Genomic DNA, 17,404 nt, shown 5'->3' on the forward strand with positions numbered 1-17,404 from the left:
ACCATGTATATCTCAGTGTAAGTATATAAAAGGTGCAAGTTCTGTTGTTGAAATTTGTTTCCTAATCGGCAGGGGAACATTTATGCTTACTGCGCTAGTGTTAAAAATTGGCGTCACCTTTGGTATTTGGCAAAATTATAGATTTAAAAACATTAACTTCAAGTACCATGGAAATCCAATAATTTGGAAACAAAAACCAACCATCCTCTTCATAGAACTATAAATAGCTTACACTGCAAAATAAAATAGATATTATACACAAAAACAAGCTAACCACAAGTCCTCAGTTTCTTCGATAAACCCCAACCGGCCAACCCGAAAACGAATATGTTCTTAATGTTCCAAACGAAGAAAGAAGACGGGTTATATACCAGAGAAGATGAAAGTTCTAACCCTTGTCTAGCTAGATTATCTATCGGCAAGTTCTTCATTGGAGCCAAATATCGATAGCTTTGATGTTTTTTTCTTTTTCGATGGTTGATCATGTGAACTGCGAAGTCCAGACTCAGTTGGCGTAGCTAGCTGCAACGCTATATGATCATCTGAAGAAGATATCCATGCCAATGGATTAGCTGAAGAAAACAAGAAAACGGATATGTAGGGAAATTGCAAGAAGTAGGATTCGAAATTAATCACGATAACACAGAGATAATTGTTTGTTGATGAGTTCCCTAAGACACCAATGTAATCGCTTTGAGTTTGAGTACACATTTAAGCACACTTGGCTGAAAAGATCACATAAATAATCAAGAATAATAAGCTGCTGTAGAGAACAAAGTTTACGTACGAGTTCCCTACTCACACAAGGAGTTTGATTTGCATGGATAACTAAAAAGAACACTCCTAGAACAGAATTATTGCAACTAGCACAAATCATTTCTTTTGGAAAATAATTTTGTTTTTTTGGTGATATTCCTCATTTCAAAAATAGAAACTGTTTGTATTTCTTAATTCTTCTTAATACAAAAGATAACGCCAACTATATAAATGGAATCCATGTGCTGACAAATGCTAGTTTGATAAATAGTTTTTCAAGTGACTCAAAATAATATTTAGCCAACAAAATCGTTTTGGATATTTCCCTTATAAAAAAACTGAACAAATTTTACCTAGCATTTGATATAGAAGAGTAAGATTGGAAATGAAGCAACATACCTTCTTTAGCTACATGGGTGTTTGTATTATCGCTGGATTCCATTAGTCGAGCTGGTCGCTTCCTCACATAGTCGTCCTGCAGCGGTTTCGGGATTTGGAACGAGAACTGTGAAAGTTTCACCCCTTCTCTTATGTATTCGGGGTTGTCATTCAAGTACCTACAAGCCAGCAATGAGGTTTATAATGATGTAAAGAAGCCGTCTGTATGTTACTGAAAACAATTTGGTAATCACTAAACAAATCGGTATATCACTAAACAAATCAGCCAGCAATGAGGTTTATGTATTTTTCATAACTGCCTGCCTAACTCTACATATCACCAAAGGACAATACTTGAGGTTTCAACAATATGTTCCTACTGATTCTATATATAGGTTGGGGTAAATGGTAAGGACATTGATACACTTATAGTTACTGTATATATAATCAGACATAAAACAAAGCTCTCTATATCCTAAATCATGAAATAGACAAGGTGCATATTAATCAGTGTATCAGCAATTTTTTAAATTACTTAACAACAAAAGTGTTACGAAAACTAAAATGGAGTGGTAGAAGAACTAACTTTTGGACCTCCACAGTTGATCGAAGCTTCTTTCCTGAAGGAGCAACATAATAGCTGAAACGACCACGGCAAAAGAGTTACAACGAAAGCCGATACAAGAAGAAAGAATGAGTCAATATAAAATGAGAGAATAGTAACAAGACGTACACATCAGCAAATCTGGTACCTCCTTCACCTCTAATCCGAAGTAAACGTTGCCAGCCAGTTGGTGGACGAGAGATATTAGGCTTATCAATAGCCCAAAGACGTGTTCCATCTTGATAGATATCAGCAGGAACATCACAAGAGATGTTTGGCTTCCACTCACATGCTGTTTCGCAGAAGAAGGGGTTCTCTAGAAGATTTTCCCTAATCTCTTCATACTTCTGCATCGAAGGCATGAGCCTCCACTTGAAACAACTTGCACACTGGACCGTGAAAGCGCCAATGGAAGGCGAAAGCGACAGTGTTCTGGATGACATAGGCTGAGATTGAATTGGTAGAACTTCATCTTCAGTATCATTTCCCTTAGAGTCATAAACCACCAACTTATTCTCGCCTCTATCCTCCAGAAGTTCAATAGGTGAAGCCGATCCCGAAACTTGGACAGCTCGAGAATCCATGTCACCTGAGAAAGGGGTAACATTTCCTTCCTCCTTTATGTTGTTGGCTTTGTTTTCATAGCATGACTGCGACATACTCGACAAAATCTACCTGTATATAAACCCGAAATGCCAAACGGAGTTAAAAGGGATCATGCATCACAATAACAAACACTAGTGTAGTAGTCTCTCTATGGACATGAACAAGAAAACACCAGATTGATAAGAGTAAAGAACAGTAAACTGTAGAAACCCTCGAACATTGATTTCAATCTCACAATTAACAAATTAACCATAGAACAAAGAAAACAACAATAATCATATCAACGAACGAGCCAACGTGAGCTGATATAGAGAGGAGATCCAAGAGAGAGAAAAAAAACATTTCCATTTCATCGAACGAATCGAAATGAAGAATCATTACACAACGAGGAAGACAAACGGACCAGGGTGTCAGAGATCGGAGAGCGAAGGCTCTAAAGATGGTTGAGAAAGAGATAGTCCTTCTAATTTCACAATCTGATTTTTGGAGACAGAGCCATTTCGGACAAGAGAGCTTTTAGATTTTGTTGGTGTGGTTTGCTGCCTAAACAGAAATTGGTAAAATGGAGAAAGAGAAGAGAGAGAGAATTTATTTTGCGTAAAAGTATTTATCATTTGTTGTTACAAATTAATTCTTCAATTTTTACATATCTTATATGATAAGGTTTTCTCTTAACATGATATTTGGCAGCATATATTTTCGTATATTTTTGATATTTGTATTCACTTCTCAATAATTAAATCTTTTTAATTTACTTTTCTTAAAAATATGTATTTACATTATTTTCATATTCACTAAATTTAAATGATATTTCTACACTAAAAATATATTGACATTTATAAAATGTCCTTTAGTAATTATAAACAGATATCATTTATCAATATTTTATATAATTAACATTACATTATAATTTCACATATGTATTATTTATCAATATTTTATATAATTACCATAACATTATAATTTTGCAAATAAGAAAGAACTAAATATTAATATCATAATTTTGGAAAAATTTAATGTGATGGAATATTAATATCATAAATTTGGAAAAAATAAATTTTTGATAATTAAAGATTTAAATATTAATATCATAATTTTGGAAAAATATAATGTGATGGTTATTAAATTCTATACTAATGTTGAAAAAAAAGTATAATATTTGTTTCACAGTTTTTGTGCTAAAATATCAAATCAATTTATTCTATAATAATTTCAAAATATAAAACAATATGATATTTTATATTTCTTTAATAGTAATCATTAACACAATTTATTGCATATTAATTCTTTAAAATGTAACTCCCATGATGTTTGAAAAAAAATTAAAAACAAAACTTTCATCATATGAATATATACTTTAATGTATTAATTGCAATACAATTAGTGTTTTACAAAAAAAAAAAAAAAAAAAAAAAAGACAAAACCTATGATATACTTATTCTTTGAAATGTAACCATAACTCTCATGATGTTTGACCAAAAAAAACTGAAAAACCTCTCATACTACTACAAATTTATCTATAAATAGATAGACAAAGTCTTCATCAAACATCATACTCTACCTCTCACATAATTTTCTAAATTTTGTAATATTTAACTTTTTCCTTTATATGACATTTGTAGGTTTTGAAATAAATAAGTTGAGTCGAAATTTTGGAGCATATATAGAAGTGAACATGTGAAATGTGGTTATTTATTAGAAGAGTTAGATGAAGAAGGTCTTAGGCACATAACATATTCTCACTTGTACATGTTGGTAAATATTGTTTCGAAATGCCTATTTTGTATATCAATGTTGTAATTTTTTTTCCTTTTGATCCATTTGATAAATTTTTAATATAAAAAATTTAGTTTTTGGTCACAATTCATAAACCCTAATAGATTTTATATCTTAGTCACAATATTTATGCTACTTATTATCCATGCTATATTTTATACAAGTGTGTTTATATGTATTACCCATGAAAATGAGTTTAAACAAATATTAATTGTTTGGAATAATATTACTTTAATTTTTTTCCTTAATGTTACAACTCTGTTTGTATGTATTTATTAATTTTGTTTCCAATAACCATTTCCATAGTTATTTATTTTATTTATAGGTTATGACTTCTGATGAGAAAGGTTTTCCGATGGTTTAGCGTCTAGGGTCGAGGAAGATTTGGACGTCTAGATGATATATAACTCATTATATGGGTTTCCGAAGCCATGTGATTCTTCCAAATTCAGTTTTTATTTTCTTAAAATATATGAACATCTATTTCTTTTCACAATATTATTGTTTGGTTTATACTATGTATGCACTTTTTTCTCTTCTCATACGTTCCATTACTTTTTCTAGCCATGATCGATTGTTGATGATGTGATGATAGTGCTTACCGGCAAGCAGAGCAAGACAATGGGAATTGACCATGTGTGCAAGTTTCATCAATACGCATTTAACAAGACTCACCTCTACCACGTGTTTATCGAGTCGAAATATCCAAAGATCACTCTAAGCTAATCCAAGTTGCATTTTAGAGAGAGAGACGAAGGGAACGAGAGAGAAACAATGTCTTGGAGAAGTAGGAAGATTTGAGTTATCTCTTCTTCCATCCATTACATGATTTTTAGAAAAAAAACATAGAAAAAAAAAGAATATCTGGTGAACAATTATTTTATGTTTTCTTAGGTTATGCAGTTAACACTAAAAAGGTAACTTGATAATACAATGGTATGATTTTACTCTTTTTTGTTAGTCATTTTGAGTATAATACAACATATATATATATATATTTATACAGAAAAGTATAACACAAAAAAAGCAAGTTTTATTTGATATAATAATATATCAATATATATTAATAACATTTTTTACTCAATTCAAAATTAAAATTTAGTTTGCATTTAGTATGTTCAATAGATATAAAGTACGTGATAAAAATATAGAAATATCTAACAAAGAACTTTCTTTTCCATATGCAATTAAACAAGAAACATAATGAATTCTACTTTAACCCTAAACCCTAAGCATGTGTGAAGCATGCTGGTAATATATAAATATCAAAATTATTTATGATACCTTTAGTTATCTAATTAATAAAATTAATTACATAGAAAATGAATGAAGAGCATGAGTTCAGCTCAAGAAGAGGCTATTCGAGAAATTAAAGCTATTGTCTCGCCCTTCTTGGAGGTGTCTGGTTTTAGAAGATATTGATGTTTTATAGGTTATGTTAAAAGCGGACAAATTAACACATAATGTCCATGCTCAGCCGCATTTTATTTTATGCGTATCAATGTTCTTTTTCCAACGTAAAAAATGTTTGTATGTCTTGATTGTGCATCAAAACATGAGAACTCTATATATTATGGGATATAGACTAAATATTTTAAAGTATTATTTCATATTAACAAAATTTTCAGTTTAGTGCTTAACTAATAAATAGTCATTCATTTTAAGTGACTGAGAATACTTATTTAAAAACAAAACAAATAACAAACATAAGATAATTTATGAAAACATAAAATATAATATTTTCAATATTATCAATGTAAGATATGTTAAAATTATTATAAAATTATCTTGCGATTCGCGCGAGACTACTTCTAGTTAACTATATATAAGACTAAAAGAATATTTGTACTTAATAGGATTCTGAAAAATTGTGGTTATTTTTTCTTCATAAATCTGGTTATAATATACAAATCCTTTTTGGGTGCCAATACTCGTTTTATTCATCTCAATTAGAAGTACGAAAAGAAAAATGATTCAAAAATCTCAAAATTTAAACATAGTATAGAAAGACATTTTTCAATACCAAAGTAGATCGACATAATTTCTAGACAATTTTAGAAAAATGTCACATAGTGGCTTTGTACATGTGAGATCACGGTTAGTCAAAAGTCAAAACATATTTTACGAACGAAACATTAGATATTGACGAAATAATTACTAAGGCCGTGATTCTTGCCGGATTTATTTGAGTGACTAAGGTTTTATAGTCGTGTTGAGTTTGCTTTTAAGACACAAATCGGAGGTTTGGGATCTCTCTTATGACAATCAAAATATTATTGGTTGCACATAATCAAGATCTTGAAAGTGTTGGTGTTTGGACGATGCTAAGACTGTCGCAAAGTTGTAATTAGGCATAGATTTTCCATGGCTGCCAACAAACCTCCAAAATTTTAGATTCTGGAACAATCAAACATAAATCTGAATGCTTTTGGATTCATAAATCATAACCAAAAGGTGATTTATATCTCAAATGGTTGTTTTGGAGCAAAGATAATCAAACTTTAATTGATGCATTAATTTTAAAAAAGATAAAAAAATAAAGGTGGGATATTATTATGCATTAGAAACCTATGAGAAAAGAGAACTTCTACTTGGCTGACAACAAATAAAGACCTCCTAGTCAAAGGAGATTTTTACAATGGAAGTTAGACAACTTGTTTAAAGTTCCAAAAACGTTAATAAAATCTCTAAAAACTTGCCAAATGGAATGCAAATCTTAAAAGAGAGAGAGATCCAAGCAACCAATGTTGCGTAGTGAGAAATATTAAATTTGTAAAGACATACACATATGTAGTAAATAGTTATTTTGAGATCTTCACTAATTTTCATGAAAATCAATTTATTGAAACAATGAATCATCTTCTATTTATATTTCTCTCTTTGCTGATAACTTTTTATTTTGGGTCGACTGAAGCTAAGTGTCATAAAAACACTGTAGTTTTTCAAAATAATCTAACTTTAAGTTGTAGTATTCTCAAAGTTCACTGCAAATCTAGAAGTGATGATCTAGGCTTTCATTTCCTAAAATTTAAAGATCCTACGTACAAATTTAGTTTTCATGATCATTTCCTTCTCACAACAAGATTTAGATGTATTTTGTGGAAAGGTGCTAAGCTTGAATATCATAAAAATTTTACAGCATATGAAGGTGATGAAAGCTCTCGTGGTAGATGTGGAGGTTTGTACACATGGGAGGCACGAGATGATGCTATTTACCTTTCAACAAAGGGTATAATTGAGAAGCTCATGTATAGTTGGATTAAAGATTAATCTTATAAGCTAGTGATGTTGCATCTTTTTATTATTGTTGGTATAGACACCAAAACTGATTTAAAATAATTTTATTATCTTATGGTTTCTGTTTTTTGTTTGGTGTCAAAATCTTGTGGTTTCTGTTTATGGATCATATTTATAACAAATTAAGAATTTACATCATATTTAGCATATGCATTTTCCAATTAGTAATATTACTAGATTCTAATCTGCAGTATACAATAGGACAATTTTTTTTTTAATAATTATTAAGAAAAATATATGTAGTATTATTAATGTTTTAATATGATTTATTAATATTTAGATTCAATAGTTTTTTTTTCTAGAACACCTCTCCTCGTTTGATATTAGATTAAAATATTTTGTGTATTTTAGTTGTTCAACCAAAAAAAACAAAAACCAAAAAATTCCTAAGTTGTCAACTTTTTGCAACTTTAGTTCCCATAACACTGCAAGTTAATCAATTGAAATCAAAGGTAAATTTTTAAATTTTGATTATTTCAATAATTATCAAAATATAATTTTGATATAATGCATATATATGTTGTTTTCATATAAATGTTTTATTTTTTCTCGACAAATATTAAGTGCTTGGAATGAAAATTTAATTTCCAATGATGAAATATATTATTCAATTGTATTGCAAAATGTGTGAAGTTAAAATTTGGTTTAAAAAAAAAAATATCAAATTAAATATTATTATCAGTAAAAACTTACTTTTATTTCAAAAGTCCGGTTTTTCATTTGTTTATAAACTAAGTTTTTTTCATTTTTGTTATAAACTAAGTTTTTTCATTTTCTTATAATGTTATTATTATTATTATTGATCCCAAATATTTGCCTCATGATTGCTTTGGTGAATGAAAAAGTTGTTGTTGAGCCAAAAATATATTTGCATCAAGTAATATTGCGTTCCACGTTTGCGTTTGCGTTTGCGTTTAGAGTTGGCACAGGATCCACCAAATTAAACCAAACAAAACCATTCGGGCGGAGGATTCAATATCTCACAGTTTCACACTCACCATTTCTTCAATCTCTCTCTCTCTCGAGGTACGAAGAGGCTCCTCCTCTGCGATTAGATCTGTTTCGATGGTCACGAGGTTAACTACTCACTTCCTTTTCATTGCAATGCTTATGCTTCTTCTTTGTTGAACCAGGATTTGCTTTGCTTCATTTTTGGATATGGACGCCTCTATGATTACCACCAATTGCAAATCCGTTGCTTCTCCACCCGTAAGCACCCAACGTGAATTAGAATATGAGCTTTGTTTCTCGATTTCATATCTCTTCTTCAATGCTCTTGTGCATATAGCAACATTGTTCTATGATCTGTTGGTTCTTCCAAGGGTTTTTACTAATTGTATATCTTCAATTTGTTATAATGAAGTCCTTAGTCTTGGGGAAGACAGGAGTTATCAGAAGTTCACTGTGTAACTTGACGATGCCACAAAAGCTTAGCTTCCCCAGACAAAGAACTCAAACTCTAAAGGTTAGTCAGAGGAAAGCCAAGAGAGCTACTGGTGGTGGTGCTCTCGGTGCTACATGCAGTGGCGATAAGATTCTTGTGGCTAATAGAGGTGAAATCGCAGTCCGTGTTATCCGAACTGCACATGAAATGGGGATCCCTTGTGTTGCTGTTTATTCAACCATAGACAAGGATGCCCTCCATGTCAAATTGGCTGATGAAGCTGTTTGCATTGGTGAAGCTCCCAGCAACCAGTCGTAAGTTTCTCTTGTGAATATTTCTACCATAAAGCTCGTTTATACCCAAACAAGTGTGAATGTATTCATGTATTTTGTAGTCTGTTTCTTTCATTTTCTGACCACTCTTTCCTTAAGATGATGTAGAATTTGACATGTCATACTATAAGACATTTCTTGGCCTGTTTCAGATCTGATTAATCAACTCTTTTTACTCAAATCCTTCTGTAGGTACTTGGTTATTCCAAATGTTCTGTCTGCTGCTATCAGTCGTGGATGTACTATGCTTCATCCTGGATACGGTTTCCTTTCGGAGAACGCTCTCTTTGTTGAAATGTGCAGAGACCATGGGATCAATTTTATTGGGCCTAATGTAAGTTTTTAACTTCTCTTCAAAGAATCTGTATCTTTAATTTTTTTCATATCTAATAGGGGAGATACTATTGATCTGGTAAAGCAACTGATTATTGGTATTTTCGTCTTTTCTATCTGCAGCCTGATAGCATCCGTGTTATGGGAGACAAAGCAACTGCAAGAGAGACAATGAAAAATGCAGGGGTTCCAACTGTACCAGGAAGTGATGGGCTATTGAAGGTATTTTGCTGGATTATCATTTTAGAATTTCTAGTTTTTGCATGTCAAGAGAATTCTTGGAATTTCAATGTCTTTTATTTTGTTCTTATTACAGAGCACAGAAGAAGCAATCAGGGTCGCCGATGAGATTGGTTTCCCAGTTATGATCAAGGTAAAATTGACTTGATTCTATATGTAGTAGATGGTACAGTTGGAATTACAATTTGTATTCATACTTTTTTTATGTAAGCGATAAACTGGATTCATCAAATTGGTCTGCTTGAAAAGGCACCATTTTAAGTTTTTTTTTTCTATATTGCTCAGCTTGTCACTCTGTACTTATTGATATGTTACTATTTACAAAAACTGACTGTTCTGGCTTTTCTGATTTCTAGGCAACAGCCGGTGGTGGTGGACGTGGAATGCGTCTTGCTAAGGAACCGGGAGAGTTTGTAAAACTGTTACAGGTATGACAATCAAGTTTACATAAGCATATAGTCCAACATCAAGTTGTTGTAAAGAATTGCAGTATTATTACATATTCTTTATTTCTTTCTAACTCAACTACATAAAGACGCCATGTAATCTCATAATGTGTGTCGCATTTCAAAATTCCGAGAACTGTATCGTTGTGAAATTTGGATGTATAGTAACTTAAATGGAGTAATGCTGACCATTGGTTTCTATAAAATAAAAAAACCAGATCATATGCTCTCCCCTTGCCTTTATAGGCACAGTTTTCTTAAATGAAACTTTCACTAAAAATTGGACATCCCTTTATCAAACTTCTTAATTTGTTGATTTACAGCAAGCTAAGAGTGAGGCTGCTGCTGCTTTCGGAAACGATGGATGTTATCTGGAGAAGTTCGTACAAAACCCAAGACATATTGAGTTCCAGGTATGGTGTTTATCAGGAAAAGTTGTTCAAAACAGTTGACGCTTTAGCAAAAATGATTCTCGTGAGTTGATGGTCCAGTGATACTGTTATTGGATTTCAAACTCATCATGTCTTTTGTACCTCTTGTATTTCAGGTGTTGGCAGATAAATTTGGAAATGTTGTTCACTTTGGTGAGCGTGACTGCAGCATCCAGGTATCTTCCTCCTAGGTTTTCATAATTTCATTACCATCAGTTGTTGCGTAATGCTCTAAGAATAAATGTATTTGAATATCTGAAAACAGGAATAATTTTTTTCAGCCTAATTACCACAACTGCATGTCATATCCCAGCTGCAGGATCTGCTAAACTGTTTTTTTTTTTCTTTTCATGTTGCTAATTACTAAGATAACTCAAAAATTCAATACCGGTTCTTTCGTGCTGCTTTCTTTCATGTCTTGTATGGCGTGCTGAAACCATCTGGCTCATTTAATTATTTCTTCCCCTGATAACAGAGGCGTAACCAAAAGCTTCTAGAAGAAGCACCTTCTCCAGCATTGACCGCTGAATTGCGAAAAGCCATGGGCGATGCAGCAGTCGCCGCAGCAGCTTCCATCGGGTACATTGGTGTTGGTACTGTGGAGTTTCTTTTAGATGAAAGAGGTTCCTTCTACTTCATGGAAATGAACACTAGGATCCAGGTTTAAATTTATTGACTGCAAAGTATTTTACAAGTTGTTTGTCAAAATTTACTTTCTTATACTTATATAAGCATCTGAAGTATACTGAATGTCAACCATTTCTTGAATCTAAACTCAGGTGGAGCATCCTGTAACAGAGATGATTTACTCTGTTGATTTGATAGAAGAGCAGATTCGTGTTGCAATGGGAGAGAAACTTCGTTACAAACAGGTTTGACTGGTGTTGTATGTGATGTTCTGAGTGGATATCAAAAACATTCTTTCAAAACTGAATTTAATTTGTTTATTTACAGGAAGAGATTGTGCTCAGAGGGCACTCAATTGAATGTCGTATCAATGCAGAAGATCCATTCAAAGGATTCAGACCTGGCCCTGGTATGTTTCAGTAGACCTTTATATGTCACATCTTTGAAGTGTTAGCAGATTGGCTTTCTTTACAATACTGCCACTCTTATGATAACAGGCAGAATAACATCATACTTGCCATCTGGAGGTCCTTTCGTTAGAATGGATAGCCATGTTTATTCCGACTACGTTGTGCCTCCAAGCTATGATTCTCTTCTAGGAAAGGTATATTTGTCTTTTATTTTTTTCTGGGTAGTCATTTTGTATCTGTTTCGTTATGTGGGAACAAATTTTGTGGATTTATGGTAAAATAACTACTCTAGTGTTTTGGAATCTCAAACAAATATTAGACGAGGCTTTCTGGTTTCGGTAGGACTGTATAAATTCTAATGCGGTTCAGTTCAGTTCATCTGCCATCTATCTCAGCAGCTTACTTAAACCTATAGCTGATGTGTTGACATTCATTCTTGTTACCCTAAATCTTTATAGCTTATTGTGTGGGCTCCAACAAGGGAAAAAGCAATTGAACGGATGAAGCGTGCTCTTGATGACACTATAATTACAGGTATGAAGAGGACTAGTTTTTGTTACTTCCATCTTACTAGGCATTGTTTGTTTTGTTATTCTTTATATACTGCTTAAAAAGGTGACGTCCGACATGTGGTGGAATGCTAATTAATTTTCCTTGTCTTGGTTTAATCAGGGGTTCCAACGACCATCAATTACCACAAACTTATCCTTGATGTTGAGGTGTGTGAAATTAGTAGCTCTATGTTAGTGAATCTTCTATTATGAAAATGTTGGCTTTTTGATAATCCAATTGTTGTTAACAGGATTTCAAAAATGGAAAAGTTGATACAGCTTTCATCGTCAAGCATGAAGAGGAGCTAGCTGAGGTAAATATAAATGTCTTTGTGGTCGGCTGAAGATATGGACCATTCACTACTAGTCTGTCTCTTGATATATATTCATTTAGTACGCTTCTAAGTTAGTTAGATATGAAACCTTGGTAAAGATGAACATAGAGATGGAAGAATTGCATGAAAAGGATGGAAACTATATATAGAGGAAATTTTGCTTGTAATAGTTAAATTGATTAACCAAATGATGGGTTCTAACATGGTTGTATTGTATATGCAGCCTCAAGAAATTGTGGCAGTGAAGGATCTGACAAATGCAGCGGTTTAGAATGATACATCAGCTCGGAAAGACCACCCAATTATTGCAATCTTCGTCTCCTTTTGTGTTGTTATTGGTACAAACTTCGGTAACGATACGATTGATTTACTAGAGTATGTGGTTTTATCGTGATGTTCTTCTTGTGTCATAAAGAAGAACAAATTATCCAATAATTTTCATATATAGTAGATTATATGAACAAAGGCCTATCACTATTAACAAAGTAACCAAAAACAAATTAAACAAAAGACAACAAAAATCACGTTTAGGTAATCTCATCGTGGGCCAGACACTTCCTGAGATGCTATGTAAGATGCAGAGTGCCTAGAGCCACCGCTATTAGAGCTCTCTCGCCGGTGGAAGACCATACTTTCACTCTCCCCATTTTGTCCTTCAACCATGGAAGACTCCGCAAACCTCAGCCCATAAAACCTCAAGAAATTCAACGACTCCATCCTCGGAATCCCCAACGGTATGCTTCCTTCGAACATCCCCACTACCGCTGCCATCGTTGGCCTCAACGCCGGCTCCTCGTGCACGCAACACAAAGCTATCCGAACCAACTTCTCAGCCTCTTGGCTCGTTACCCGACCCTCTAGCCTCGGATCAGCCAGCTCCATATACCTCCCTTGTTCATGCATATCCAAAGCGTATAACGGGAAATACACCATACCAGTACTAGTGGTCGTAGTCGACGAGCTGTTCATATTATTCTCATCCGTCACACTGTTGCTCCGAGATCGGAACGAGCAGTTTTTCCGACCACTCACTAGCTCTAATAACACCATTCCATAGCTGTACACATCCGCTTTCTCAGAGATAGCTGCGTTTGTTATCCACTCGGGAGCTAAATAGCCTCGAGTACCTCTCATCGTCGTGAACAGACTCGACTCTTCTTGGCTCAGAAGTTTAGACAACCCGAAATCAGATAACTTCGGCTGGAAATGATCGTGCAGTAAGATGTTCTCTGGCTTCACGTCGCAGTGTATGATCTTCTGGTCACATCCACTGTGGAGATACGCAAGTCCACGAGCCGTCCCAAGCGCTATATCAAACCTTTCTTGCCATTCAAGCACCGGACCGTTCCCGCTAAACAGAGTCTTCTCTAATGAACCATGGTTCATGTACTCGTAGACTAAGAGTAACTGCCTCCCACGAGCGCAAAATCCTCTGAGTTTCACCAAATTCGTGTGTCGGATATTTCCAATTATTGCGATTTCTGTGCAGAACTCTTGTCTACCGTGAAGCCCATGGTTTGTGATTTTCTTGACGGCCACGAGTGTTTCGTCCGGGAGAGTTCCTTTGTAAACTGCGCCGAATCCGCCTGATCCTATCTGCATCTTGAAATTCTCTGTTGCTTGTTCCAGCTCTTCGAATTCGAATTTCTGAGGTAAACCTGGGATACGGAAAGATCCTAAATCTCCTGATCCGAACGACCCCGGTCTAGTTACTTGTTTCTCACGGATACTGCTGTATCTCATCACTGCACATCTTCGCCAACAGAGAAACCCTAATGCAATCAGAAGGAAGAAACCAGAGCAAGGTAAGAGCACAAGTGCGATCACTGGGAAATTAGATCCTCTGTTTTTGTTTCCCGGAGGCTGACCGTTTGGCTTTTTTATAGACAGCTTGACATATCCAATAAGATCATAATTGTCTGGTGAATCCTTTACTAGAGACAAAGAACCAAACGAGTCCTTTACCAAATAACAAAACCGAGACGTGCTCTCATAGAAAACACCAAGGCAGGAGCAATTCTTACTGCAAAGATCATGACAAGCCGATAACGGGAGACCATGATCCACAGGATCACTGAAGTGAGTAGAGAAGTAAGACACACCAAGGCCGAGTTCGAGGTATGAAATATTGCTTGCTTCACAAGAAACAGGTAAGCTCAATGATTGACTAACCGGAATACATACCTTTTTACTCGCATCCAAACGCATCTCATCTGGACACGAACAACTCTGGTTTTCCGAAGCATTATCAAGATTACAAAGCCCGAGCTGACCGCACACAAACGGAATCTGACAAGTAACCATAGGACCAGAGAATTCGGTCACAAGACTCTTACCTGAGAATGTACTGACAATAAATTTACCGGAAGAATCCATCTTAGCTAAGCGGAAATCAGAAGACGGTGGTAAAGCCACGCGGAGTACAACCACCGTCCCGTTCCGTCCCATAAGAGCTAATCCAGAAGTAGTAACCGTTAAATACTCAACAGGGAAGTTAGAATCAACATTAGCTCGTGTATGCATCCTTAGCTTCCAATAATTCTGACCTCTCCACTGCATCAAACCGTCAGACTCACCAACCAAGAACTTATAATCTCCGGTAGATAGATTGGACGGTGAGACAGATCCGGACAAGAACATCCCAACCCTAAGTCTTTGTCCGAGGACGATCGAGTCGGTGGGAAGATCAAAGCTTTCCCATAGAGAAACGTTCAAGCGATCAAGCAAAAGGAGGTTTCCGGAGTCGGTTAACCGGAGATAGTTAACCGGAGAGGCTAAAACCGGCGTTGACCAAACGGGTATTTGACTTTTACCATCTTCGATAACAGAGATTCCTTGAGGGGTAAGATTCATTTTACCAGAGCTTGAAACAGGGGAATCTCGATTTGACGACCAGATTGTTGAACCGGAATCGACATGGACGACGGAGAAGTAGAAAGCAGAGGAGGAATCATCGTCGCCGGGACTGAATAAACCGGCTTTGAAGATTGAATTACGAGAGAAGAGGAAAGCTCCTTTGGAGCTGTCGATGAATCTTAGGTTAGAAGCTGTGAAATTAGGGTAAACGAACTCTGAGAAAGAAGCACATGAAACAGAGACAAAGAGAAGATTGATGAGACTAAGGAACAACAACAAAAGAAATGTTGAGTTCATTACAGGAACCACTCTGTGTTTTATTTGTGTGTGTGTATGTTATTATTATTACACGAACTGGATGATAGGAGAAGAATCTGAATGAGTTCTTGTTGTTGTTTTTTTGGGGATGTGTTGTGTTCTTAAGTTTGACCAGAAACTGTCTCTCTCTTCCGTTGCAAATGTATTATTGGTGTGGTGGCCATTTCCACCTTAGTTTTTTTTATGTTTTGTTTTTGGGAACGCAACGTTTGAATGCTTTGAAAAATACATAAGGTAAGATTTAGTAATCAATTGCGGCGTTCATTTACTGAAGTAGGCCATTTTTTTTTTGTTCTTTTTCTTACGCTGACTACAGAATGAATATAGATAGATATTAATTGCTCAACCGGATGTTTTATGAGTTAGGTGTTGCCGGCTTAGCGGAGCACGGTTTTTCAAGTTTCTTTTAGATTTTTAAATACTTGCTTTGTATGTTGTAAAAATTGATTTATAGTCATTTTTTTATTTCCATAACCAGTTTTTATAAAATATTTAGATAAAAGCCGGCGTATATACACGGGCATAGAAACAAATGTAAAATTCTATTGTTGATATTAGAATTCTAAATAATTACCCTCACATTTTATTAAAGATTTGTAATCTAGTAAATTTTGTTTTAAACATGATTTTCAATCTCACACATGACATCTATATATATACATTTTTCAAATACATTTAGCAAATAAATCCTGGAATTGGTAATTATTAACAAGATATGCCATTGACATTAAATTTTAAATTTATAAATTATAAACTAAAATTTAAAACCAAGATTTTGCGTTAAACAAAAATTCCTAAAATATCTCCTTAATCAATCAACGACTAATTACAATATCTCATTAAATATTTGTTTTGTAAAATTCCTAAAAGATTTCCTAAAATATCTCCTTAATTCATTACAATATTTAATGCTAACAATAAAAATGTGAGCAAATTTCAAACTAATCTTTACGTCAATCCATATTTGTCTGTTTTATCTACAAAAAAAGGAAAAATAAAAAGAATTATCATATATATATATATATATATATATCTTAATCTTAGAATTATTTACATATGATTCAGAAATAAGATATGTAATATGATAATTCTTTTTATATATATATATATATATATATATATATATATATATATATTTGATCAAAGAGGTGTTATCATTCCATTAGATAGACAATAACATACAAGGCCATGATTGTTTAGAGTACAAGAGAGGGTAAGCTAAATCAAAGCATAAAGCAATACAAGTACAAGGATAGATAGGAGCATTCAATGTGAAGAGCTTGAGAGCTATGAGCCATATGCTAGAAAGCAGCATGGAACATGTGAGATCAAGACAAACCGATGCAGACTCCAAGAACAAGTCAAAGGAGTAGGAGGCCACTGTCTTGAAACTTCGAAGACTTGGCGAAAATGAGAATGGCAAAGCTGTGTTGCCAAAGGGTCGAGCAGGGGAGCTGATGCTCTGATAACCGGTTACTACAGAGGTAGTTGATGGTCCAAGTTTGATAGAGCGGGACTTGAAGAGGTTGTGGTAACCACTCCTCCGTGGAGAGAGGGTCATAATGCCACTAGTCTTCATGAATATATGCAATGACTTCAGAAATTAGTTGAGTTGCGGTTTAAAGATCTTTGGAATTTGGTGAGGTATAGGAAGAGAGTTGGTGAAGCATCGGTAATCCCCACTCCATAGAGTTGGGATCATAATGCCAAGCTTCACCAAACAA

The 17,404-nt window shown here is 34.3% G+C and overlaps 2 protein-coding genes and 1 pseudogene across 6 annotated transcripts; 1 reads left to right on the forward strand and 2 right to left on the reverse strand.

The window, feature by feature from the left end:
- Positions 1–182: 182 nt before the first annotated feature.
- LOC104719247 (methyl-CpG-binding domain-containing protein 2) lies at positions 183–2,968 on the reverse strand. Of its 4 annotated transcripts, none has more exons than XM_010437125.3 (5): positions 2,748–2,968; positions 1,868–2,413; positions 1,721–1,774; positions 1,156–1,313; positions 183–542 (listed from the first exon to the last, which is right to left on the reverse strand). In XM_010437125.3, the coding sequence occupies exons 2-5, from the start codon at positions 2,395–2,397 to the stop codon at positions 409–411; spliced, it is 876 nt and encodes a 291-aa protein (XP_010435427.1). In that variant the 5' UTR covers positions 2,398–2,413; positions 2,748–2,968; the 3' UTR covers positions 183–408. The 4 variants fall into 4 exon arrangements, with proteins under 4 accessions (XP_010435427.1, XP_010435425.1, XP_087324488.1 ...); XM_010437123.3 differs by having other exon boundaries at positions 183–572; XM_087468362.1 differs by having other exon boundaries at positions 2,726–2,968.
- Positions 2,969–7,695: 4,727 nt separating this feature from the next.
- On the forward strand, positions 7,696–12,971 carry LOC104719249 (biotin carboxylase, chloroplastic). Its single transcript, XM_010437127.3, has 18 exons — positions 7,696–7,869; positions 8,336–8,443; positions 8,551–8,626; positions 8,781–9,115; positions 9,326–9,467; positions 9,590–9,688; positions 9,783–9,839; positions 10,063–10,134; positions 10,476–10,565; positions 10,700–10,759; positions 11,059–11,244; positions 11,363–11,455; positions 11,538–11,619; positions 11,708–11,814; positions 12,079–12,154; positions 12,293–12,339; positions 12,423–12,485; positions 12,730–12,971. The coding sequence occupies exons 3-18, from the start codon at positions 8,576–8,578 to the stop codon at positions 12,775–12,777; spliced, it is 1,608 nt and encodes a 535-aa protein (XP_010435429.1). The 5' UTR covers positions 7,696–7,869; positions 8,336–8,443; positions 8,551–8,575; the 3' UTR covers positions 12,778–12,971.
- LOC104719248 (G-type lectin S-receptor-like serine/threonine-protein kinase At5g35370 pseudogene) lies at positions 12,931–15,836 on the reverse strand (annotated as a pseudogene). The gene has a single exon (XR_015568153.1). The product of XR_015568153.1 is annotated as a G-type lectin S-receptor-like serine/threonine-protein kinase At5g35370 pseudogene (transcript).
- Between the last annotated feature and the right edge of the window lie 1,568 nt (positions 15,837–17,404).

Source organism: Camelina sativa, chromosome 10, assembly GCF_030686135.1.
Source record: "Camelina sativa cultivar CO46 ecotype springtype chromosome 10, ASM3068613v1".
In the NCBI taxonomy this organism is placed as follows: domain Eukaryota; kingdom Viridiplantae; phylum Streptophyta; class Magnoliopsida; order Brassicales; family Brassicaceae; genus Camelina; species Camelina sativa.

Excerpts from the sequence above, each read along its gene's own strand:
- LOC104719247 (XM_010437123.3), bottom strand. The coding sequence starts at position 2,397 with ATGTCGCAGTCATGCTATGAAAACAAAGCCAACAACATAAAGGAGGAA. Across the intron at positions 1,775-1,867 it reads GGTACCAGATTTGCTGATGT|CTATTATGTTGCTCCTTCAG; the intron begins GTACGTCTTGTT and ends TGGTCGTTTCAG. Across the intron at positions 573-1,155 it reads CACCCATGTAGCTAAAGAAG|CTAATCCATTGGCATGGATA; the intron begins GTATGTTGCTTC and ends TGTTTTCTTCAG.
- LOC104719249 (XM_010437127.3), top strand. The coding sequence starts at position 8,576 with ATGGACGCCTCTATGATTACCACCAATTGCAAATCCGTTGCTTCTCCA. Across the intron at positions 9,468-9,589 it reads TCAATTTTATTGGGCCTAAT|CCTGATAGCATCCGTGTTAT; the intron begins GTAAGTTTTTAA and ends TTCTATCTGCAG. Across the intron at positions 9,689-9,782 it reads GAAGTGATGGGCTATTGAAG|AGCACAGAAGAAGCAATCAG; the intron begins GTATTTTGCTGG and ends TTCTTATTACAG.